This window comes from Myotis nattereri (genome assembly GCF_964212035.1).
Source record: "Myotis nattereri genome assembly, chromosome: 3".
NCBI lineage: Eukaryota > Metazoa > Chordata > Mammalia > Chiroptera > Vespertilionidae > Myotis > Myotis nattereri.
In genome coordinates this window covers 45,587,805-45,613,505 of record NC_138077.1, presented here as the reverse complement: position 1 = coordinate 45,613,505, position 25,701 = coordinate 45,587,805, and the positions used below count along the sequence as shown (strand labels likewise).

General features: G+C 45.6%; 1 protein-coding gene across 2 annotated transcripts in view; it reads right to left on the bottom strand.

Moving 5' to 3' along the window:
* Positions 1–12,449: 12,449 nt before the first annotated feature.
* Positions 12,450–25,701, bottom strand: part of ST6GAL1 (ST6 beta-galactoside alpha-2,6-sialyltransferase 1) — a 31,684-nt gene continuing 18,432 nt past the window's right edge. The window contains exons 3-6 of one of the 2 annotated variants that reach the window (XM_081087015.1): positions 19,078–19,176; positions 17,530–17,704; positions 14,816–15,076; positions 12,450–13,862 (exon numbers count right to left, since the gene is read on the bottom strand). In XM_081087015.1, the coding sequence (XP_080943141.1) occupies positions 14,835–15,076; positions 17,530–17,704; positions 19,078–19,176 (516 nt within the window). In that variant the 3' untranslated portion in view covers positions 12,450–13,862; positions 14,816–14,834. Of the gene's footprint in view, positions 15,077–17,529; positions 17,705–19,077; positions 19,177–25,701 lie in introns of both variants that reach the window. The other variant, XM_081087016.1, reaches the window with a different exon arrangement.

The following is a 25,701-nucleotide window of genomic DNA, read 5'->3' as shown; positions in this document are numbered from 1 at the left end:
TGAACGGGAAAAGGACAACTGGTGATCTCATTATGCCTTAAAATACAACCATATAATTTAATAATTACACTTGTGTAATCACCACCAAGATTAAGTAATTGAAAATTGCCAGGCTTACAGAAAATGTCTGCATGTTGCTTCCAAATTGCAGCCCTTCTCCTCCCCACAGGTGACCACAGGTCTGACCTGCATAGTCATTCTTTTTTTATGCCAGTGTCTCTCTAAGTATGGTCTGGCATGAGCATTATCTGGAAACTTGTCAGAAATGCAAATTCTTGGGCCCTTCCCCAACCCAATACGATTTCACATTTTTCTGTGGGATGCATACTTATGTGATTAAAGTATGAGGCAGTGATTCTCAAACTTTACCTCCTAGCGGTATGGCCCAGGTGACCTATTGAAACAAAGATGCTGGGCTCTACACTAGAATTTCTGATGACCTCCTACTGTTGTCTGTTTTATTCACTGACTCTGAGTCTCTGGGTATACTTGACTGTGTGCTAGTCATTCCACTGGTATGTGTAATGTTATAGGAACAATTGTGAGGCCTGGAATGAAAACACTTTGTTCCAAAGAGTATTTGCATTTGCTTCTGCTGGGCACCTGGGAACACACCCAGTCTGTACCACCTGCTCAAAGTTTGGCATTTCCTGGACAACCCCAGGGATCCTTTATTTTTTAATTCTCTTTAGATCATTCCAGTTCTTGTTCACCTTCACTCTGGGATCCTGGAGCCCAGATTGTTGTAGTGGAAGATTTTCTCTCAGATTCTGGAACTCTGCAGACCCAGGGCTCTGTTTTCTATTCCCTCCTGTGTCCTGAAAGGCCATGAAAATGGAGGTTCTAACTTTCTGAGATGAACTAGAGCTATCAGGGAAAAGGGGGCTTCAGACCTGTTTACTTCTCTAGATTGACTTTACTTTTGGCTTGATCATCCTTACTATTTTATAATCTATTTGATGGTTTTAAAATAGTGTTTAAAAATATTTTTTTAGCCCTAACCGGTTTGGCTCAGTGCATAAAGCGTCAGCCTGCGGACTGAAAGGTCCCAGGTTCAATTCCAGCGAAGGGTATGTACCTTGGTTGCGGCCACATCCCCAGTAGGAGGTGTGCAAGAGGCAGCTGATCGATGTTTCCCATTGATGTTGCTAACTCTATCCTTCTCCCTTCCTCTCAATAAAATATATTTTTATTTTTTTATTTTTTGCAGGGTCCACATTTCACATTTTATTGCACTTTTTCCACAATCACTGAGTCCTGCTGGGCTGTGCCCAGGGCTCTGGAGGCAGAACCTGGAAGCTGAGGCTGCTCAGCAAGCCATTCCTGTGGAGGGGCTGCCCCAGGGATACCGTGAGGGTGACCTTGTGGCCATGGTTGGGAGAACCCGTCGAGGACTGAACCCCACACCCAGCGCCCACGTAGGTGGCCCTCATGACTCCCATCCCCGTCTTCCCACCGCCTCCCGGATGCTGACCCCAAACAGGGTCAATAAAATATATTTTTTAAAAAATATTTTTTATTGCCGAAGCCGGTTTGGCTCAGTGGATGGAGCGTCGGCCTGCGGACTGAGGGGTCCCGGGTTCGATTCCGGTCAAGGGCATGTACCTGGGTTGCAGGCATATCCCCAGTGGGAGATGTGCAGGAGGCAGCTGATCGATGTTTCTCTCTCATCGATGTTTCTAACTCTCTATCTCTCTCCCTTCCTCTCTGTAAAAAATCAATAAAATATATTAAAATATATATATATATATATTTTTTTTTTATTATTCAATCTTTTAGTTGTTTTTAGCGATAGGACTGATGCAAACAACCTGAGCCATCATTACCAGAAATGGGAAATCTAAAAAAATTAAATTATTAATGCATAGCATTTTTTCGACATACTGTGGTTTTTCCCAAAACATTAAAAATCCATGGATGTCTATTATATCCTTGAAAAACATTTCTGTTTGTACAGGAGGGCTTTGGTACAAAACCTCTCCTTGTGAAAAGATTCCCAGGGCTGCATATTTATGACCTTTAACCACTCCAGAGAGCTCTGCTATTTACTAGTGGGCTCCCAGGAACGCCTCCCACAACTTCAGAAAGCCTCACAGAAGGCAGAGATGTGCCCAATACAGACTCTGTTCCGCAGCCGGTGGCACTTTCTATGAAATGTAAATTTCCCAAGACTTTAACGAGGGCACACCACGTTTAGGAAGCATGGGTGGCTTGTACTCATATCCTTAGGAAGGCTTCTGTCTAGGATAGCATATGGAATGCCCCCAACTTTATTTACTGTCAATTCTAAACATTTGATGGATAATATTGTTATTGGAAAACTCAAGTTCAGCTGCTTGCTGCTCCAAAACTAATACTTGAGAAATAGGTGTTGGGTCGAAAGGAAAGGTTGCTATGTTCAGGAAGCCAGCAGCCCGGGAGGATGGCAGACTAATGTCTGAAGACCACCTTTGAAGTTCCAGAGCAAGCAGAAGGGTTTTAAGGTGAAAATCGCAGGAGCTACACACTGGTCAGTGCTCAGCCAGCATGCAGTTCATCATTTCCTTTTTCTTTTTAAAATATAGTTTTATTGATTTCGGAAAGGAAGGGAGAGTGAGAGAGATAGAAACATCAATGATGAGAGAGAATCATTGATTGGCTGCCTTCTGCACACCCCACACTGGCGATCAAGCCCGCAGCCTGGGCATGTACCCTGACTGGGAATTGAACCATGACCACGCTGGCTGGGCCAGTTCATTGTTTTCTTGATCATGAGAGTCACCAGGCTGCTGGCTTCCTGCTGTAATATTTGCTCACTATTGTCACCTTAGGGTTGGAAAAAAACAATCCCTTTGTCACCACACATCCATATTGCTTGCATATCTAACATTGTTTGTAGTAGGACTATGCTGCCATAATTTAATTTTAATTACTCTCAACATCTCAAACTTATACCTTTTTTTTGCACCAAATCCTCTTATTTTTTATTTTATTTTATTTTTTTGGAATCTCAAATTTATTTATTTATGTTTTTAATTTTATTGTTTAAGGTATTATAAATAGTAGTACATATGTCTCTCCCTCCCCCCCACCCCCTCACTCACCTCCTCCCTGGCCTTCCCTACCTGCTGGCACTTGCCCTCGTCCAAATCCTTTAAAAAAAACAACAATTGTGCCTCTTTGCCCAAAGTTTAGGACTTGACAATTTCTCATTAATGGAAGGTCTGAGATCCTCTGGTGGAGTGGTGCCATCCAATTTGAAAGCAATTCAGTAGACAACAAGTTGGCCACTTTTGACAATTAGGTTAAAAAAATAATATCCACAGCTACTGGCTTTTAAAATAAGAGTAATTAATGTACCATTAGATGGTTTTTACAACATATGGCCTGTTTTAAATGTGTATTTTTACATTTTAAATTTTATGGAGAAGAATTACTGTCTTTTTAGATTCCTATTTATTGTTGACCAGTTATTCTAGCTTTGCTTTATTTGTAATAGTGGAACATTGGAGGATTTAAGATCGCAAATATAAAGGTTATTGCAACAACTTACAAAGTTCCAAAGTCGTCACGTATTGCTTAGATGAATTGTGGTTACAAAATGGTATCTACAAATGACTCATGTTATAGAAAGATCATTTCTGTTTGTACCTATATATTATCTGGAAGGCTGTTACATCAAGCTGTCATTTTTTTCTTAGATAACTGGGATGATATATTTTTTTAGTGTTCTATGCTTTTATTTAATCTTTCTGCAGTGAGCTATTAACTCTTTATAAGAACATTTTTTTAAAAAGATGAAAAAGTTCTTCTTGATGGACATTTAACAAGAGAAGCAGGAGAGTGTTTCTAAAAACTGAACAGCGGGAACTAAGGGACACTTGCTTTTGTCCCTGAGACACCAGCATAGTCAGAGGACTCAGACTGCTAGGCTCTGCTCTTGAGCTGCCTGTGGAGCCTGAACGACCAGCCCTAGCTGTGATGTTGGGGGTGCTTTCTTGCCTGCTTGTACTTACTCATGTTATCTTACCCCGTCTCATGGTAACATGTCTCTCTGGTCCTTAAAAACTGTACTTTCACCCTGGCTGGCATGGCTCAGTGGTAGGATCATTAGCCTGTGCACCAAAAGGTCATGGGTTTGATTCCTGTCAAGGGCACTTACCTGGGTTGCAGGTTCCATCCTGGACCACATGAAGGAGATAATCAATCTATGTGTATCTCCCATTCATGTTTCTCTCCTCTTTCTCTCCCTCTGCTCCCCCTCCCCCCTTCCTTTCCATTCTCTCTGAAAATCAATGGAAAAAATATCCTCAGGTGAGGATTAAAAAAGAAAACGAAAAACCCCCACTGTATTTTCATTTATTCAATAAACACTGCAAAACCCCTGAGTAATAGCTGAGACTATACCAATGAGCCAGACAGATCTTCATAGAATTACAGTCTGTGGTGAGAGGGAGAGAGGCTAATCAGATCATAGAGATGAATAGAATGGGACACAATGGGACAAGGACTAGGAAGGAATAGGCTGCTGAGAGGTGGAGTTACTGGGCAAGTGGGGATATCCACGTTACATTATGCAGTCAATATGCATTCAGGCTCAATTTAACTGAGAACTACAAGAGGGGCAATAGTCAGATATGTGATGATTGTGGTTGGGGCAGCAAGTAGTTAAGAGGAAACAGCATGTGTGAAGGCCCTGAGCAGCAAAGAGCCTTGTAGACTTAAGGACATGAAAGGGTGATGGCGAGAGAACAAAAAGCAAAAATAAATAAATAAAAGGTAAAAATAAATAAATAAATAAATAAATAAATAAATAAATAAATAAAAGCAAAGAGAATGGCTCTAGATCAGCTTGAAGAGTTAGCTGAGGCCAAGTTGCACAGGACTGTAATTTATGATAGGATTTTGTCTTCTTTCCTAAGCAATCAAACTGTTGAAAGGTTTTGAGCTGAAAATGCCTTCATTAGGTTTGTTTGCATCCTGGCTATTGTATGGGAAATGGATTAGAGGAAGAGACAAGAATGGGATTGGAAAGAACAGGGATCAGTAGAGAGTCAGCCACAGTGTTAGTCACTCCTGTTGCTAATCTATCTAAATGAGGCTGTATCCAGAAGCAAGTATAGATCTGGCCCAGAATTTGTAACCTTGCCTAGGAGAGTTAGCAGTCTCTGCTTTTGAAATGGCCAGTCATCTTCACTCTTCTCTTTAGAAGCTCCCATGTTTTTCATAGATAAACTTTTGGACAGTAGTCACATCAGAGAGATATGAGGTAAACCTTTCACTCGTTCCCAAAGTATTGAAGCTACAGTTATAAAAAGACTTGAACAAATAATGAGAGCTTACTTACTATGTACCAGGCACTGTAGTAGGCACTAGCAATTTACTCAGTGAATGAGTAAAACCAGAGTCTCTATCTTCACGGAACTTACTGGACTGGAAGCATATATGAAAATCTTGCAAATGTAATTACAAACTGTGAGATAAGCATGTTTACTTGTCAGCCACTTAAAAAAAAAATCTTAAGGTAATACTCTTCATGATCCCAGACCCAGGGCTACCTTGTGTGATTGTGCTTTTTGAGTCTTGCACAAAGATGTCTGGCCCGGAGTGTTAATGGGGACTGCAACTCTACTAGAAATCCCCTTGCCAAGCCACACCATTGTGCAAGGCTACATCTGTGCAGAGCAAGAGTATGTTTTTCTTTGTACCAAGGTGTCAAATAGGTCAGCGCATCTCTTCCTCTGGTATTAGGAGGGAATTTCCTAGACTTCAAATAGAGTGGGAGGCTCTACCTTATAAATGTATCCCTGCCCTGTGCACAGAAATGTATCTGAGGTGAATGTCAGAGGCATGAGCAAGTGTAATTGTAGGTGCAAAAAAAATGCTGCCTCTCAATAAATCTACCTGAAATCTGACCTCATCCACCGCATCAGTGCTGTGTGGCACCCTGAAAAGCTGGAGTTGGTCACTCACCCTGCTTTTTTTTTTTTTTTTTTTTTTTTTTTTCCTGAGGAGAGCTCTTTGTAGCTAGAATCACCCTCTTGGCACTGAGCAATGCCAGCTTGTGGGATGGCAAGATGCAGGCAAAATGAAGCTATCTTCCTTCTCTTCTTGTGCAGTTATGCTCAGGCTCTCTGTTCCACAGGGTTTCTTCTTCTTCTTCTTCTTTTTTGTAATACATTACCATCATTATTTATTTTATGCTCAAATTTGTCTCAGATTTGTCAGTGGGCATTTATTTATATATATATACTAGAGGCCCGGTGCACAAAAATTTGTGCACTCTGGGGGGAAGGGGGGTCCCTCAGCCTGGCCTGTGCTCTCTTGCAGTCTGGGACCCCTCGGGAGATAACACCCTGCTGGCTTAGGCCTGCTCCAGGGTGGCAGAGGGCAGGCCCAATCACTAGGTGCAGCCCCTGGTCAGGCTCAGAGCAGGGCCAATTGGGGAGTTGGGGCGCCGCCCCCTGTCATGCACAGAGCAGGGCGGATCGGGAGGTTGTGCTGCCACCCTCAGTCACGCTCAGGGTAGGGCTGATTGGGGGGTTGGGGCACCGCCTTCTGTCACACTGAAGGCAGGCTCGATGGGGAGGTTGTGGCGCCACCCCCTGTCACGCACAGAGCAGGGCCCATCAGGGGGTTGGGGCGCTGCCCCCTGTCACGCACAGAGCAGAGCCCATCAGGGGGTTGGGGAGCTCCCCCCTGTCACTCACAGAGTAGGGCCAATAGGGGAGTTGGGGCACCGCCCCCTGTCACACACAGAGCAGGGCAGATCAGGGGGCTGGGGTGCCACCCTTTATCACCCACAGAGCAGGGCCGATCAGGGGGTTGGGGCGCTGCCACTCTCACACTCAGGGCAGGGCCGATGGGGAGGTTATGGCTCTACCCTGTCACACACAGAGCAGGACCCGTGGGGGGTGGGGGGGTTGCGGCGCCACACCCTGTCACACACAGAGCCGCAGGGAGATCAGGGGTTTGGGGAGCTCACCCTGTCACGCTGATCCCAGTGCTGGGAGGCCTCTTGGCTCTGCTGATCCTGGTGCTGGGAGGCATATTACCCTTTTACTATATAGGATAGAGGCCTGGTGCATTGGTGGGGCTGGCTGGTTTGCCCTGAAGGGTGTCCTGGATCAGGGTGGGGGTCTCCACTGGGGTGCCTGGCCAGCCTGGGTGAGGGGATGATGATTGTTTGCAGCTGGTCACACACCCTTCAGGGTGGGGGTCCCCACTGGGGTGCCTGGCCAGTCTGGGTGAGGGGCTGAGGGCTGTTTTCAGGCTGGCGGGTGATGGGAGCTCCCAACCGCTCCTTTTTTTCTTTCTTTATTTTTTTTTATTCTGGGCCAGCTTTAGCTCTGAGGCTCCAGCTCTTAGGCCTCTGCTCCTGAAAGCAGGTATCTGGTTTGTTTCGGTTCCATAATTGAAACAATGTATAACTCCAGCTCTGAGATCCCGGCTGGCTGAAAGCAGGTTTCTGGGGTTTTGTTTAGCTTCTATATTCGTTACAATGTTTCTTAAACTGCAAGCTCAGAGGCCGGCAAGGCAGGCGGGGAACGTTGGAGTCGTCCGTCACTGAAGCAAGCCTCATGTTCGCTTCCAGCTGCCTGGCTACTGGCTGCCATCTTGGCTGGCAGTTAATTTGCATATGTCGCTGATTCGCCAATGGGAAGGGTAGCAGTCATACGCCAATTACCATGTTTCTCTTTTATTAGATAGGATATATACTTTATTGATTAAGATATTACATCTGTGTCCTTATCCCCACGTTATTCCCACCCCCCCACCCCCCGCTCATTACCTCACCCCCGCGCCCCCCGTTGTCCATGTCCATTGGTTAGGCCTATATGCTTGCATATAAGTCCTTTGGTTGATCTCTTCCCCTTAACCCCACCCTCCCCTACCTTCCCTCCAGGGCCCAACAGTCCAATCAATGCCCCTCCGTCTCTGGATCAGTCCTTGTTCATCAGTTTATGTTGTTCATTATATTCCACAAATGAGTGAGATCATGTGGTAATTTACCCCTTAAAGAATATCCTTCAGCATTTCATATAATCCTGGTTTGGTGGTGATGAACTCCTTTAGCTTTTCCTTATCTGTGAAGCTCTTTATCTGACCTTTAATTCTGAATGATAGCTTTGCTGGATAAAGTAATCTTGGTTGTAGGTTCTTGCTATTCATCACTTTGAATATTTCTTGCCACTCCCTTCTGGCCTGCATGGTTTCTGTTGAGAAATCAGCTGACAGACGTACGGGTACTCCCTTGTAGGTAACTAACTGTTTTTCTCTTGCTGCTTTTAAGATTCTCTCTTTGTCTTTAGCCCTTGGCATTTTAATTATTATGTGTCTTGGTGTGGTCCTCTTTGGATTCCTTTTGTTTGGGGTTCTCTGCGCTTCTTGGACTTGTAAGTCTATTTCTTTCATCAGGTAAGGGAAGTTTTCTGTCATTATTTCTTCAAATAGGTTTTCAATATCTTGCTCTCTCTCTTCTTCTGGCACCCCCATAATTCGGATGTTGGTACGCTTGAAGTTGTCCCAGAGGCTCCTTACACTATCTTGATATTTTTGGATTCTTTTTGCCTTTTGCTTTTCCGATTGGGTGTTTTTTGCTTCTTCGTATTTCAGATCTTTGACTTGATTCTTGGGATCCTCTCGTCTGCTGTTGGATCTCTGTATATTATTCTTTATTTCAGTCAGTGTATGTTTAATTTCTGACTGGTTCTTTTCCATTTTTTTGGTATTCTCATTAAGATCCTTGAAGGTCTCACTAAGTTCCTCGGAGGTTCGTAGAAGATTCTTGAGTAACCTTATAACTGTGGTTCTGAACTCTATGTCCTCCATTAGTTTGCTTTCCTCCATTTCTTTCATTTGTGACATGTTTCTTTGTCTTTGCATTTTTGGCTGACTGCGAGGAGCCACTGTGTCTATAAGGAGAGCTGCTGTGCTGGAGACACCCTTACGCAGTAGGACTTGCTTCAGTGGGGCTTTGGTGCTCACTGAGTCTACTTCTTGAGTGAGTCCCTTACAGATGTGAGGAGTTGAAGTCTGGTATCTGACCCGGAGTACCCTGGCTCCTGGATCTCCAAGTCAACCATTGTGTGGGTCCACCCAGCAGGGGCTACAGCAATATCAACAGATTTCTCCTCTTTGTTTGGAGTTGGGAAGTTTTGGAGCTCTCTGATTCACTGCAGTTTGTTAGGTTGCCAAAGCGCGGGTGCCTCCTTTGTGCCCCAGAGCACAGCTTGTGAGGGGATGTAGTGGGGTGGGGTCTCAGAGAGTTCCCAGGGCGAGGCAAACAGCAATGGTGTTGTCAGCGACCCCGCGACGAGCCCCCGCAGCAACAATGATCCCTGCAAGCAGCTCTGTGAAAAAGTCACCTTCGCTTTCCAACCCACTGCAAGACAGTCCCGTTTCTCCCCATAGGAGCCTGGAACCCCAGTGTCTCGCCGTAAATGAGTTCAGTACATTCGAGAGCTTGTCCCCTTCCGATTGAAAAAAACCATGCACCAAGGTGCAGTAGCCTTGCGCACGCCCCCGTACTTCTGTTCTTGGCACCTCTCCCCTCCTACTCGGCCTCAATGCGCTTTTTTATTTCCTTCTAGTTGTAGAACTTCCACTCGATCAACTTTCCCATGGTTCTGGATGATAGCTGTTTTGTCTTTTAGTTGTGGTTTTAATGTTGTTGTGGGGGGCAGCATGTACAGGTTTGTACCTTATGCTGCCATCTTGGTTCTCCCTTCCACAGGGTTTCTTAAATACTCCAGAGCTCTCTCAGAGCTGTTTGTATTTGTGGCTAGCTGTCTAATTATTGACCTTTGTGTGGGTACAGAGGCAGGGTCTCCTATGGTGCATCTTGGTAATATCACTCTAGTTGTCATTATTACTGTTATTTTTGTAATTCTATCAAGTGACACCAGGCAGGGCACTGTGTATGTACACCAATATTTATAGTTGGATGAACAAGTGACTGGGTGGATGGACAGATGGATGAAGAACACATTTAATATACTTTTTTGAAGTTCTAAAAGAAGAGGATGCAAAGGCATAGCTGGCAGGATTAGTGGACATTAGATTCCAAGAGTATAAAATGAACTTCAGGTATGGCCTACAGAGTCTGTGCTAAGTAAAGGTTGCTTAGTTAGGCAAGAGCAGAAACTTCAATGTAAGGATCATTTAAAAAAGTGTTACCACTCTTGAATTGTGGGCTGGCCGCACTGGTATCCTTCCAGCTGGTAAACATGAAATACTGCTGTGTGGCTTCTGATGGAATTTACCATGGTCTGATGAGAAATAACTCACATTCATGAAGCCGAAGGGGGAAAAAGCTGAGATTATGCACTGCTGGCCAAGTATAACAGACAGTGAGATCAGCATGGTCACCGTAGGCCAAACCACCAACTCCCTGCTCTTGGTAAGCACTGCCTGGGGCATTATAATCTTCTATGGGTGGATTGCTTTATTGTAAAAGAGGCTGCTCAGGGCTTCTCTGTGTTTTTACTTCCACCTTGAACTCTCCATTGAATACTTTATTACTCAGTGCTGCCCAGGGCTACACTTTCCCTGTGAGATATGTTCCAAGAATGGGATGCTTCTCGTTTGGGAAAGAGGTATTCATGTAGTAACACAGCAAGTATTTCCCTTTTGATCTCCTTCCATGGAGATTTGTGAAGGCTCACGGCCTTTGTCTCAACCTGAGCTGCTGAGTGGAGCAGACTCTCAGCCATTTTTGTGCCTGTGCCTATGACTGTTTCTTTTCCAGTCACCTAATCATGCCTTCAGACAGACCTTTGGCAAGTGGACTTTGGAGTGCGATGAACTTTATGTAGCTTTTTCTCACCTGCTCTAAGGCTCCTTCGATGTTTCTTTGGCAAGAGGTAAAGACAAACATCTGAAGAAGTACAGAAAGCGCTTCGGGTGATGCCAGGACCTGAGCCTTCCGTGCTGGCGCTGTTTGTTCAGCTTGGCTGGCCCACCTGTAGGCTGCCCCACAGCAGAGATGCTGTCATTAGAGACAAGCACAGACTCCATCACCACAGAAAGAATTAGAGCCACTGTAACTTGGAATGCACAGATCTCAGTTCCCAAACACACTGAAATCTGTCTTTCTGTCGTTTCTATTTTGAGCTCCCATTCTACTGGGATCCTGGCAGAAAACCAATCTCAGTCAATATGGCATTACATCTGAGTTCCGGGGAACATACAGCACTAAGGAATTGGTTGCAGGGGTCGAGGGTACAGTCTTCGGTGTTATCTGGCTACTCACATGCCCGTCACTCATGATCTTCATCAGGAAGGAAATCTCCTCAAGGCTGCCTCAGGTCTCATCTGCCTGGACTCCCATCCCTGCCTAGAAGCCACATCCTCCAAGGAAATCATTCCCAGAGCTTTGGCTGGGGAGCTGGACACAGGACCCTCTCTCTAGGCCCTCAGACAGCCACAACCCTTTCACTATCCTTTCCAGACCCAGGGAATTCTATTGTAGGTAGGGAGTTATAAGCAGGAGTACTTGCTAGAGCTGCTGTAACAAACTACCACAAACTGGGTGGCTTCAACCACAGCAATTTATTTTCTTACAGTTCTGGAGGCTAGAAGTCTGAGATGGAGGTATCATCAGGGTTGGTTCCTGCTGACAGCTCTGAGGGCTCTGAGGGAGAATCTTCCACGTCTCTCTTCCCTAGTTTCTGGTGATTTGCTGGCAATCTTTGGCTTGTAGGAGAGGTATTGTCAAACCAGTCTTAAAAAATCCCTTTGAAAGGTCTATGTAATTCCAGCCCCTGTGTGGGTTGGAATGTGTGGGTTTTATCATTTATCATTTCCTTCTTGATCTTTGAGATCAATCTCTGATTCGATCTCTGCCTGTGTCTCCACATGGCAATCTCTCTACATGCATGTCTATCCCCCAAATTTCTATAAGGACACCAGTCACATTGGATTAGGGGCTCACTCTACTCCAGCATGACTTCATTTTAACTAGTTACCTCTGCAATAATTCTACTTCCAAGTAAGTTCACATTCTGAGGCATAAGAGATTAGGACTTCAACATATGAATTGAAAGGTATATATGCAACCCATAGCAAAAGGCATGGAATTCCTTCTCCCCTTATTCCTGCTTCTCCTCAGGATCTTTTCCCAAACATTTTGGTTATTCCCTTAGGATATCATTCCTTTAAGGGTTTTAGGCTCATGGAAACCAAGGTAAGTACTGTCCTTTTATTTTGCTTTCACCCAAGGTGCTGCACAAACAACAGCTTAGTTATGTGAATCCAAGCAAAAGCAAAAGAAAGGCAAATCAATAAACCAGTCAGTATCTCACAGATGCTATCCTCACACATAAGTGACCATTCCTTTTCCTGGAGCACTGCAGAAGGGCTAGTGGGGGCAGATTTGGGGATTCGAGGTTCCAGCCATGTCCTCTTTGGAGATGAGAGGTGACAATCAGTTTTTCCCTTATCAAGTAAAAAGAGAGGGACAAACTTTAAAAAAAAACAACACATTTATTTAAAATTTTACATAAGCTTTGAATAATTCAAAATTAGCTTAGGCATTTTTCAGAAGATGCCTCAACTCCAAATCATGTCAACAGCTATTTGATTGGTGAAAGGATTAGAGGACCTCATGATTACTGTGGGAGACAGAACCCCTTAGAGAAAGGGGAGTTCCAACTTTTAAATTATCTGTAACACATATTAAACATCTCACCAAATCAACAGTGTGTGCATTTTACCAGAGTTTCTATGTAGAGCACAGAATCACACTTAAATTAATTTGATCCCTTATATTAATAATAACTAAAAGCTAGCATCTACCCAGTGTAGTCTCAGTGTCCACGCCAACATCTATCTCCTGAGGATGGAATGACACGTTCCTCTGTACTCAGCGTTCATGATTCAAAGGTTGCAATGAGTGAGTCAAATAAGAAAAGCAAGCCAAGAATTTATGGGTCCCGGGAGGCAGGCAAGACTAGTTCCACAGAAATTACTGGCTCAAGTGCTTCTCCCGCCCATTCCCAAGCAGAATCAGGCCTGGGCTGGGCTGCAGGCAGGGAAGAGTAGGGACATGTTCTGCCCCCTCCACTGCCTCGGATAGTCTCCTGATGGTTCGTTCCAAACAGGGTAGTTGTTGTTCCCCAATAGGACAGTTAATTCCCTAAGGACAGGACCCGATCTCTGGCCTCCTTCAAAGCAGGGTGCTGCCCAGGTGTGAGCTCAGAGCAGGTCCTTAGTAAGGGAAGGAAGGAAACTGCCATGTACTGAGCACCTATTAGGTGTCAGGAACAGAGTCAGGGCAGGCGTTTCATGTGACCCTCACAACAGCACTGTGAAATAGGTTCATCACGCCCATTTTACAGATGTGGAAACAGAGGCTCAGACAGGAAAACTTGCCCAGGGTGGCATGGCTAGTAAATAGAAGACTGCCCCTGACCACTTGCTAGAGAGGCAGCAGGGGAGGCCATTTGATCACCTTGTGAAAATCAGTTATGGTCTCTAAGGTTCTGACCTCAGAGAGCAACTTTAAGTTCTCGGGAACCATATCCCCACTCCCTGAGAGACCTTTCACAGAAAGCCCATGAAGGTCAAAGACATCGAGGTCAGGATACTTTTAAAGGAGAAAATGCTTAGAAGTATTCTGGGATGGGGAGGGCCACTTTAAAGGGAAAAAACAAGATGATAGATAGAGGGAGGTTTGGGGTAAGCATAAAAAAGGAAGAGGTGGATACAGTGTACAATACAAACCCAGCTAGTAGGATAGGCTCAGGGCAGGCCAAGCTGAGCCTAGAGAAATAAGGGTTTTGGCAATGTTCTTGTATCTTCCATGGGGCTGCATCTGCTGCCTCACACATGGATTGGGATTTTCCTCAAAAAAAATCTGAGCTTGAAAGTTCAGGCAGACCCTAGAGAATAAATATGGGTAATAAAGGCTGAAAGGAAAACATAACTCAAATGACTCAGACAAAATCTGCTTGACATGTTTCCCTTCTTTCTCTAAAACCCATTCTTTGGCCCCCGCTCTGTGAAGCCCTCTATGACCCACAGACACAGTGTGTGCTCCTCCTCCTCAGGGTACACAGACAGACAGACAAACAGCAAGCCCACCTCTCTACAGGCCCCCAGGGCACTGAGTTCACTGCATCCTACTCGTCTGTCTTTCCTACTGAACTGTGAGCAACTTGTGGATGGAGACCATACATTTCTGTAGCTCCATCTCCATATGGAAAGAGATGTGGGTTCATCAAGACCCTTTGCACATAGGTACCCAGGCCGAGGGACCAGCCAAACAGCCTGAATGATAGGACACTGCCTCTCCCAAGGACATGGACCTTGGGAGCAACTTCCTTCTGGAGGAACTGAGCATGTTTCCTACACCCTGTAGCATTTACTTGCCCCCTCCCCAACTCCCTTCCCCAGAGCCACCCTATAGACATCATCATAATCAGTGCGAATTTCTTTCAAACATGAAATCAATGTCTAAGTGCAGATTTCAAGCAACATAGAGTGCTGGTTTGTGAGAATAACATCATTCAGGTGGAGAAAACAGCCCCCAGTTTGGGCAACCCTTGTAGGAAAGGTAGGTCTTACATTTACTCTTGTGGAAGGAGGGGAGGACTCTGTCAGGAAAGAGTGCTAGGTGTGTGTGCAGGGGGTTTTGGACTCACACACCGCTATGGCTATAGGGCAGGCTGGGCCTGGTTCCTCGCCCTTGGTTTCCTGAAGCCCCAGGGCCCTTGCTGACGGAAGGCCTAGAGTGCAAGGAGCAGGCAGGGGATGTTCAGGAACATGGTCTTCCCAGGCCCAGGGTGGCCAAGAGACAGGCTACAAAATGCCCAATGGAGAAGGGTGAGGGCACCTGGCCAAGGAGCCGATGCTCAGCAGTGAATGCTCCGGAAGCCAGGCAGTGTGGCTTTTCCAAGCAGGTAAATGTCCTCGTCCATGCCCTGGTTGAGGTACTTCACCATATTCTTCTCAAAGAGGAGCGGGTGGTAGGCACCCAACGTGCAGGCGCTGTCGAAGAACTTCTGGTAGTAGTGGCACACGTCAGTCTTGCGCTTTGATGGCAGGAACTCGTAAATATCCACCTGGTCACACAGCGTCATCATGATGATGATGCCTGCAGAGGGGAGGAAGAGGTTAAGTCCTGCCCAACAACCCACCCTGCTCCTCGGAGCTCTGCCCAGTGAGTCCACAGCTCATGACCCCAAATTTGGGGAGACATCTATCTGGATTTCCTAGTTATTCTTATGATTCCCAACATGAGTCCTTCTGGTAAGCCAATCTGGCATGCTGTTCCTTGCAGGTCACTGAGCCTGATTCACGTTTGTATCCCTAGCACGTAGGCCAGAACCCGGTGCATGGCAGGTCCTCCCTAAACACCAGCGGATTGATGGACTGCATCCATCATCAATGCATTTATCTATGTAAATGAGCTATGTGAAGAGAGAGGACAAGGTGTCTGAGAAGACAGTACCACCACAGGTACATAATACTTTCTAGCACTTTTATATCCCGAAGGAACCTCTTGGTGCTATTTGGGAGAAGGTGTTTCTTATGGTACTTGCAGGAAACAGTGTGAAGAGGGAAGACTTTTCTCCCTCAGCTGGGAGGAGGGACATATGGAAGTTGGAGCACCCCATGGTCTGTGTTGATGGGCTCTGCTCATTCATGTAAAGATTGGAGCTGAGTAGGTGGGACCACGTTGGTGCTCTCAGGGAAGTGGTGCAGACACTGAGATGCTGCTACCACCCACACCTGTCCCCACCTGGATCAGTCATCTCGTGCAGGACATGTCCTTCAGGTTCTTCATCTGCCTCAACAGGGTTATCTACCTACCTCCTACCACACAGGTTATTATTGTTAGGATGCAATAAGATCATGGCTCTAAGACCCCTTTTGTCAACATAAATATAGGGAAACTTTATGATGGAACAGTTCCCACTAACAGCAAAACTATAAAAACTGCTGTAGCAACTTTGTTCCAAAAGAATCAGATATGGGGAAAGCCCTCCTTCTGCCTCTGGCTGCCCCTGGTCCAATGGGGGAGAAAAGATACATCTGCAACTAAGGGATGTAGGCACAGCAGGAGTGCTAGAAATTATGAGATAGAGCTCAAGTAAACTTCCCAGAGCACTGGTGTGGGAGATGGCAGGGACTATGGTCATGAGGGATGAGCAAGAGGGGAGGATTAGTGGTGGAGGGGACAGCATGGGAAAAGGCAGGGCAGTAGAGAAATATGTTCCCCATAATGCTTCCCCAACTATTCCTGCTCAAAGGGCTCCAAGATGAGCCCCAAAGGCACCCATTCAAAAGTTGAAGAGAAAGATATGAAGATGTGAAACCGGAAGAGCCCCCATATATTTCTATAAGGAGTACCTCTCATATTAAACACCTATTTGTTCATTTACTCAGGGAACATTTTCCACAGGGCTGTCCTGTGCCAGACTCACAAAAGATGAGTCAACCATAGTCCCCACCCTGAGGGAGTTTGCAATCTAACAGGGGAGGTCACAGTCCTCACCCTTGAGGGAGTTTACAGTTTTATAGGGGAAGTAGAAATGCAAATGAAACAATGGTGAATGGTTGGGGCCATTGGTGGAAAGTAGCCCGCTCAAGGGCCCAGTGGAGGGAGCTTCCCTTCCCGTGTAAATACCAAGCCTAGAACCTTGTGGAAATTGCCCATGGTCCAGCTAAACTAAAAGTGAAAGGGAGGTAAGGCAGACATTCCCTGAAGGCCAAGAGAACTGAAGAAAGTCCCAGAAGAAAGTCTACAGCCAGCATTCAGAACCCCTCTCTACTCTGACCCCCAAGTCCACTCCACATCAACTCCCACAGCTCCGTTCATGGCTCCCAAATGCAGTCAAACTTCACTGCTCATTCTCTCAGGGCCACAACTAGGATGTTCACTAGCATGAACAATTTTTTAAATTCTAAATAAAGTATTATTGATTCTTCCTTTATCCCCAGATTTCAATATGGCTCAGCATATTATTATTCATCCTGTCTTTATTTAAAATTTTGATGTTTCATTCATCATACAATTTTGCATTGTGATTTTTAAAAAATATTGTGTTAAGATACTATCTTGTTCCTGAATTTTTTGGCACCTGTTTAAGTGGTATGGCTGATGTCAGTGTATCGCTCTCCTCAACAGAGCCCTGCCCTGTTCTCTCTGTGTTACCACATCCCTTCTTGTCTGTGCTTCACCACACCTCCACCTGACAAATCTGCCCCTCTCACAGGCCTGATGCAAAGCTACACCTCCACAAAGCTCTTGGACTGTCCACCTAGATAGTGTCCTCTCTCCTGTGGCACCAGGGTGGTCGCTCCCCCCTCGCACAAATTGAATGCTACCTCAGGCACCTGACAACTCTCCCACTGAACATCCTAAAGAAAAGGGAGTCTATCTTATTAATCTCTGTAACTTAGCTGGAAACTGGCATAGTGTACAAATCCAGCAAAAACACAACAATTGTTTGGTGAATGAATGAATGAACGAACAAGACCCCAGGAGAAAGCTAATCTCCTCTATAAACAAACACGAGAGGTCTTTCCCAGACATGGACTCACCGAGCATCCCAGAGGACGGGGGATTTGGCTGAATCTCCTCTGGGGAGATTTCTTGAATGATGTCCCACAGCTCCCAGGGCATCTGGGGTCTGAGGATGTAAAAGGGCTGATCAGGATGCAGTTTACGATAGCTCTTGTAGTTATCAAAGAATCTGTAGTCGGGATTCTTGTACCACTGAAAAAGAAGGAAATGATTTGTCTCAAGGGGAGAAGTATGCCAGTGCTACTGCTGCCTCAGGCAGTCGTCCTCATCTGGGGACACGGGGGCGCAGGGAGGTGGTGGGGGAAGGAGCAAGGCAGAATCCTGAGGCATGGCCCCTCCGTTAGAGAAAATTTCAGACTTCCCTCCACATCACAGCTCTCAATGATAGCAGGGAGAGCCAGCATGTAGCTCACAGGGGATTTTGAGCATGGTGACCCTGGAACAGCTTCAGATTTAAAGATCATAGAATCTGGGAATGATATCAGTGCTGAAAGGGGCCCCAGGCACCATCGAATTCCACCCTCATTTTTATTTTTATGGGGGCAAAGATCAGTGCAAGACTGTGGAAACTGAGGAGTGAGGTATGAAAGATCACCAGAGCTTGTCAGCTACTGCTATGTCCAACTTGCAAATTCAGTGTCCCAAGAGCCGTGTTCTCTGTCCTTCCTAAAGCCATTCTCCTGTGGCCACTGCAGCCCACATCAGAGAGAGGCCAACTGCCACGCATGACAGCGAGAGGGCCATTCGGTACAGGCCGAGTCCAGGCCTGACACTTTCGTCTTCTTCCCTTGAATGAGCTGATGTTACAGATCTGGCCCTTTGCCTAGGAAATCAAGTCCTGAAAGACTGACTTTCCCTCTCCACATTCAGTTTCCTCATCTGTAAATGGAAAAAAAACACATTTCTGTCTACTTCCTCATGTTGTTATGAGAGTGAAATGAGGAGAATTCTGGAAATTGAAAATGTAGGACAAGGGTAGTGACATGATTTATAGGACTAACTAGAAGCCCAGTGCACGAAATTCATGCACAGGTAGGGCCCCTAGGCCTGGCCGGTGATTAAGACTGATCTGTGGGGTGACTGGGGGGTGCAGCCGAGTGGGCCCCGCTGGCACCCGCCTTGGCTGGCCTGGGGCCTGCAGGCTGGGGGCAGCTCCTGCATTGAGTTTCTTCCCCTTGGTGGTCAGTGCGCATCATAGCAACTGGTCGTTCCACTGATTGTTCTGCTGTTCAGTTGATTTGCATATTAGGGTTTTATTATATAGGATAGTAACCACTGTCTATTCCTGCTGATGCTCTTCAGGAATAATCTCACCACACAGATAGCAAAAGATCCACTGTTCCTCCTGCGACAAACCATCAGCTTATTCAAACCAACAATAGAAGGCAATGTGGACCAGAGCATGGGGAGCACTGGTGCAGGACAGTAATATGTCTGAACTGCCATCCAGATGAAGTAGGGTAACACAACCAGTCCTCCCAGATGGCCCAGGTCAGCCAGGAGCTTGGGAAAAGCTATTGGCAAACAGGAGACTCAATCCCTGTTTCCGAGGGACACCCACTTACCTTGGGGATATCTGAATGGTAAATAGATGGGTCCCACACAATCAGGATTCCCTCGTTGTACAAACTGTCTGTGAGGAAGTTCTGTTCTGTGGTGACCAACTGCAGGAAGAAACAGACAAGCTGTCACCTGGACATGGACATATAAATATTTGATTTGTCTCACATCACAAGGACCACCTGAGACCTCCGAGCCCCATGAGGCTTCTAAGTTTTCGTGCAGCACTTAACTTCAGTGAGAAGAAGGCAAAGATTCCGAACTGTGTGGCCCTCAAAGGGCATTTTGTCATAATGAATCAGCCATAAAGCAGAGAGGGTTGTACTCAGACTTGGAGATTACTGGGTGAGGGTATGGTGAAAAAGGCTTATGGATAGTTCCCTGCAGTTATACTTCATAGGAGGAGCAAGGGGATGAGCTTTAAAGTCAGGATCTCATTTAATCAACATAGTCCCTAGAAATCCTTTTAATCACCTATAAATTCCAGTACAGTGTCTACAGATTGTGAGGAGACAGACATAGCATCTCTCATGAGTCCCACACGGCCACTGATTCCTGCATTGTTGGAACGGAGGGCTGTGTCTGTGGCTGAGCACCAAATGAAGTCATCAGTCTGTGTGTAGGGGCCATGGTATATACAAAAACATGCACCTCTAAACATGAGAATCTCACCAGGCTGGTGAGATGCTCACACATAACCTGCTGGAGACCAGTCACAGCTCCTTCCTCCCTCACATTCCCAGGCTTCCAGACTGGCCTGCAAATGATAGTTAAAGCCCACTGGGCAAAATGTGACTATCATAAGACTTCCCGACAACTGTGCTAGATAAATTTTAGAAAATGCATTTAGTTCCTTAAAAAAATAGTATGTATGTCCTTTGACTCAGTAATTTCACTTTTTTGGCATTTATCCTAAGAGAATCTAAATTCGGGGAGAAAATTACGCACAGAAATGTTAATTAAATTACATACCAACATAAGAAAAGTGTGGTGGCAAGTGAAAGATACCAGAGTTGGATATGAAAAGACCTGAGCTTGATTCTTGGCTCTGCCCTAACTTATCTGGTGACCAGGAGCAAGTGGTGTGATTTCCCTAGGCCTTCATACTCATCAGATGGGGTACAGAAGTAAATGAGAAAGACAGCAATGGGGCCCCAAGGGTTTACAGTGAAATAAGTCAGGTCACTCCAAAACTGAGATATGAGATCAACTATCAGACATTCCCCTTAAAATGCAGGTGGAAGATGAGGTTGCTCAGGTAGAAACTGAGAGGAACACATCACAGAAATCAAGTAAAGAACTGACTGAAAATAAAAGCAAGAATCACAACAATAATCCCACCTGCCCTGGACCACTCACCATCACGAAGGCAGAGACCTACCTAATCAACATCACTGCAGTGACATTGATGAACAGCTATGGGAAGGCAGACGATCTGTGTACAACTCAAAGAACAGCAATTTGCCACAAGCCCCTTAGGTCATGAGGCTGCATCACCTCCATACCTTCCCCCAGATGTAGGGAAGCCCTGGAAGCCTGAAGAATATAATCCTGTCCTCAGTATATCTTTCAGGCAAGAAATACGGGTGGTGGGTCCACCTTGGCCAGGGATTGTGCAGTTGTACAGGGTGTCAGGGTGAGGGTGGCCACGAGGTGAGTGAGTGTTAAGGAATAAATAAGAACAGGCCAAGCCAGGGGAGTGTGACGATGAGAGGGAGGTTGTCCCATACAGAAGAAGCAATGCGTACAAATCTCCAGATGTGAGAGTGCATGGCAGAGACTGCTAGGTGTCACCCAGTACCCATTCTCTCTTCCTTCCTTGGTAACAAACACTTCTGATGGTTACCTCAAAACATGGCTAACTAAAATAAAGATAAGAAAATACTGAATGTAAACTGTAATTGGGGGGGGGGGGGGTGTTAAATTTAAAATAAATAAAAAGAATAGAAAAAATAAAAATAAAGGTTACCTGAAATAAAAATTCCCCAGCTTCCCTTAAAGCAAAAATTCTGGCCAGTGGTGTGTAAGCAAGTGTGACTTCCAGGAAGTGTCCTTAGAGGCAGGGTTATGTGCTTCCTTGTTCCTTCCTCCCCCTTGCTGGCTGAAAGTGGGTGTGATGGCTGGAGCTGGAGCAGCCATGTTGGCCCATGAAGTAGAAGTCACATGGTAGGAGAGCCGCACAAGATAGTAGGAGCCTGGGTTCCTGACACTCGGGACACCACACCAGCTCTAGAATGTCTACCTCTGGACTTCTTTTTTTCTTACATGAGAGAGAAATACATTTTTCTCTTATTAAGCTAGTGTTAAGTGGTAGGCAGAGTGTTCTTGTCACTTGCAGCCCAACCTAATTCTCAGCGAGGAGCTTGTTAGGGAGTTTCAGGCTACCCAGTTGTAGTTTGGATACATTGGGAGAGCTGGAAGGGACCAGAGACATTTAATTAAGCAGGGGTCATGCAAGGTAACTCAGAATTTCTTCTGTAGATTCTGGCAACAATAAAGGCTTTCAAGTAGGACAGATCGAAATAGTCTAGTTTTCTAGAGTAGAGCTTTTAGAGAAAAGGAGACCAGACAGAAGCTGCTGCTATAACCCAAGTAGAGAATAATGAAGAATAGTTACAACTGTCCGTTGTAAGTTGCAGACTAACTGTATGCTAAAAGTGAAGGAAAAGGGGGGGGAGGGGGGGGTCAAAGGTGACTCCTGAACCTCGAGTCATTTCCTAAAATGAGAACATAGAAAGAAAAGCAATTGCTATGTGCCTGTAGGAGGTTTGAAGTTCACAGATGAGACAACTGACCTAGAGGCCCACAGCTGAGGCCATAGGAAATGGGAATGAAATTCACATCTTCCAATTTTAAGTGCTGTCCTCTCCATGGGGACATTGTACTCACAGCACAGGCATTCAGTGCTGCAGTCCAAAGGCAGAGCAGGCTTCCTGGCACATGAGGCTTAGCAAGACTGAGCTGGTGATAGCGAGCCCAGCGGACAGCAGGCCTCCCTCCCATACATGTTTTCCAAGACAAAATTCTACAACTTCACTCCCTCCCACCAAACCTCCCCACCCCACCCCAAGCAGCTGGCATCTTGAAAGCACAAGTTTTTTCTTGAGTTTTGCTTAGAGCACTGACACCAGGTGCTTTGTGGTACTCATGAGGATTAGAGATAACTGGGATTCTTTAAAATGTCCCCTCCTGCCGCAGCCCCTCTCCAACAATTTTCTTAGTGTATAAAGCAGGAGGCCAGTGGCAGCAACTTCTGGCAACCTGAGACTTTCCCAGGATCTGAGGCTCCTCTGTCCTCAGAAATCTTAAAAGAAAAGCACAAAGTTTCCTCTTTTACAATAAAGGATAACAGCAATGCTATGTGCCTGTAGGGGGTTTGAAGTTCAGATGAGACAACTGGCCTAGCGTCCAACAGGTGACAGGCCATCGGAAACAAGAATGGAACCCACATCTTCCAACTTTAAGCACCATCCTCTTTCCATGGGGACACTGTATTCACAGCACATATAACAAGAGACACCATTCAGTGATGCTTATTCCAAGCCAGATATTTTCATATATTATCTCAGTTCATTGTCATGATAGTTCTAAAGTCAATTATTAAAATGCCGATTTTTAAAATATATTTTTATTGATTTCAGAGAGAGAGGGGAAGAGATGAAACATCAATGATGAGAGAGAATCATTGATTAGCTGCCTCCTGCATGTCCCCTACTGGGGATCAAGCCTGCAACCCAGGCATGTGCTCTGTCCTGGAATCAATCCGTGACCTCCTGGTCCATGTGTCAATGCTTAAGCACTAAGCAACACCAGCTGGGCAGTATACCCATTTTTATAAACAAGGAAATACAGATACTAAGTAATTTGCCCAAGTCAGTTAGCAAGTTACTTAGGGGCGTCTGAATTAGAGCCCTTTTGGCTGGCACCAGAATCCACACTTCTAATCTACACAGTGCACTGCCTCATACAAGGAGGGTAGCATGCGGCACCCATGGCTCTTGCAAGGAAATTGCAGAGAAAGCACATGACGAGGATTATGGAAGTGTTATAAGAATGTTGCCTTTTGTTTGAGTTGTTGTTTGTCACAGCAGGAAGATCCTTGAGGGACTAGATCCAAATCCATTCTTTTCAGGCTAAACTGAGATCCAGAGAGAAGAGAGACTGTCTGAGGCTTCAAGGTGAGTCTGAGGCAGAGCCAGGACCAGAGGTCAGCTCCTTCCAAAGTATTCTTTCTATTCCCATAAGGCTACCTTCACAAACCACAAGATATTCAAACAAGCCAGTGCACTATTAGGAACTGGGCCACCTTCAGTTCTCACGGCACCCAAAGGGGAAATGAACTACTTGAGCTACTTGGGGCTAATGAAAAAGTAATTCATGAAACTAAGATGAGGTGGAGATAAATGCTAGCTTTATCCAGGAGAAACAGAAAGTGGCAGGGGCTGGGATCTGGTGGACAGAAAAGGGAGAAGCCACAAGCCCCCCGACCTCAATCTTAAATAGACATGGCTCTGAACTTACCACATTAATTCTGGCAGCCCTATGAGTGAGATTCAAAGAGTTGCATACAAAAAAAAAAAAAGTCCTCAGAAGTGCTCAGGGAATTGGGGGACTGCTTTGAGTCTAACCCAGGGGTGGGGAAACTTTTTGACTCGAGGCTCACAATGGGTTCTTAAACTGGACCGGAGGGCCGGAACAAAAGCATAGATGGAGTGTTTGTGTGAACTAATATAAATTCAAAGTAAACATGATTACATAAAAGGGTACGGTCTTTTTTTTTTTTTTTTTTTTTTTTTAGTTTTATTCATTTCAAAGGGGCCGGATCTGGCCCGCGGGCCGTAGTTTGCCCACGGCTGGTCAACCCACTCTGTGGTCTTCAGTCACTTCCCCTCTCCAGACCTCAGATGCCTCATTTATAGGACACTACCATCCTCTAGGTCAGCTGTCACCAACCTTTTGGACTTCATGGACCACCAGTGGTCCGCAGATCACTGGTTGGCGACCGCTGCTCTAGGGTCCTTCCCAGGTGACCAGCAGTGCCCAGAGCACATCTCACTCTGTCACTTTTTCAAGTGCAGCAGAAAGGACTTGGGAAAGAATAAAGCTCCTCTCAAATGCGCCTGTACTCACCCACATGCAGAGTCTGGCCTGAGTTCAGGGATCCTTGGGGACCTCTGGATGAGGAGAGAAAGTCATTGCCAGAGAAACAGGTCTCCAAGGAACACCTGCCAGGAAAAGGCTACCACAGGGAGATGGAGTGTTGTTGTTTTAGCAACCTGTTTAAAGTGACTTTTCCAGTCATAAAGTAATAAATACCGCCTGCAGAAATTTAGAAAATACAATATACACACGTATCTATGTACATATAAAGGAAAATGATAACCAGCCATAATTGCATTCTTCAGATCTTACCACTGTGACTATCTTGGTTTTTTCTGTTTTTGACTGATTTGTGTCCCCTGCCCCCTCAAATTCTTATGCTAAGGCCCTAATCCCCATGTGACTATATTGAAGATAGGGTCCTCAGTGAGGTAATTAGGGTTAAATGAGCTCATAAGGATGAGGCCCAAACTGATTAAACTGATGTCCTTTTAAGAAAAGGAAGAGACACCCATGCACACAGAGGAAAGGCCATGGAAGACACTGAGAAAAGGCAGTCATCTACAAGGCAGAAACAGATCTCGACTTTGATGGCACCTCAATCTTGTACCTCTGGTCCCCAGAACTGTGAAAAAATAAATCTCTGTTGTTGATAGTAGTATTTTGCTACAGCAGCCTTAAGAAACTAATATGCTCTCTGGGCATGCGTGCATGCATAGACATTGATATATCCTAACTACAGAATCTAGACTTAGTGGTTATATTGCTCAGACAACAGTCCAGGTCAATGTCTCTTCATTGATTCTTCACATTTCCTAGCCCCAAGCAGGCATGAAAAGAAAGCTCTAAGATGTTATATAACTATCCAAGATCACAAAGCTAAGTAGGGATGGAGCTAGGATGTCCACCAAGGTCTGTCTGATCTTTTATGACCATGAGAGGCAGCTTTGATTACAAAATGGTAAGTGGGGAGGAACCAAGATGGCAGCATAGGTAAACGCCTGTACTTGCTGTCTCCCACAACCACATCAAAAATTAAGACTAAAATACAGAACAACTATCATCCAGAACTGCAGGAAAGCTAGCTGAGTGGAAGTACTACTACTAGAGAGGTAAAGAAGAAAGCACATTGGGACTGGTAGGAGGTGCGGAGGCGTGGAACAGGCTGGTCCGGCACGCGGGAGTGCCACTTTTTTAATCAGGAGGGAGATCACCTCTTTGAAGGCCACCTGGAGGAACAAGGAGTCCCAGTCACACCAGGGTTCCAGAGCTGGGGAAAGAAGTCCCTATGGGCAGTAAGAACTACGGGCTCTAAAAACGAGTGTGAATTGGGGCTGAGTGACACACAGTCTGCTATGAGACCCAACTGCTCCTCTTAAAAGAACTGAATTTACAAGCTCCTGCTTGCTCTGAGCTCCAGTGTCGGGCTCTGGGGGACCCAGACAGATACGGGGAGAAACTGGACTATCTGGCATCAGGGTATGAATGCAGGGGTGGCTTTCTTCCAGATGGAAGTGCTCGCAGCAGTC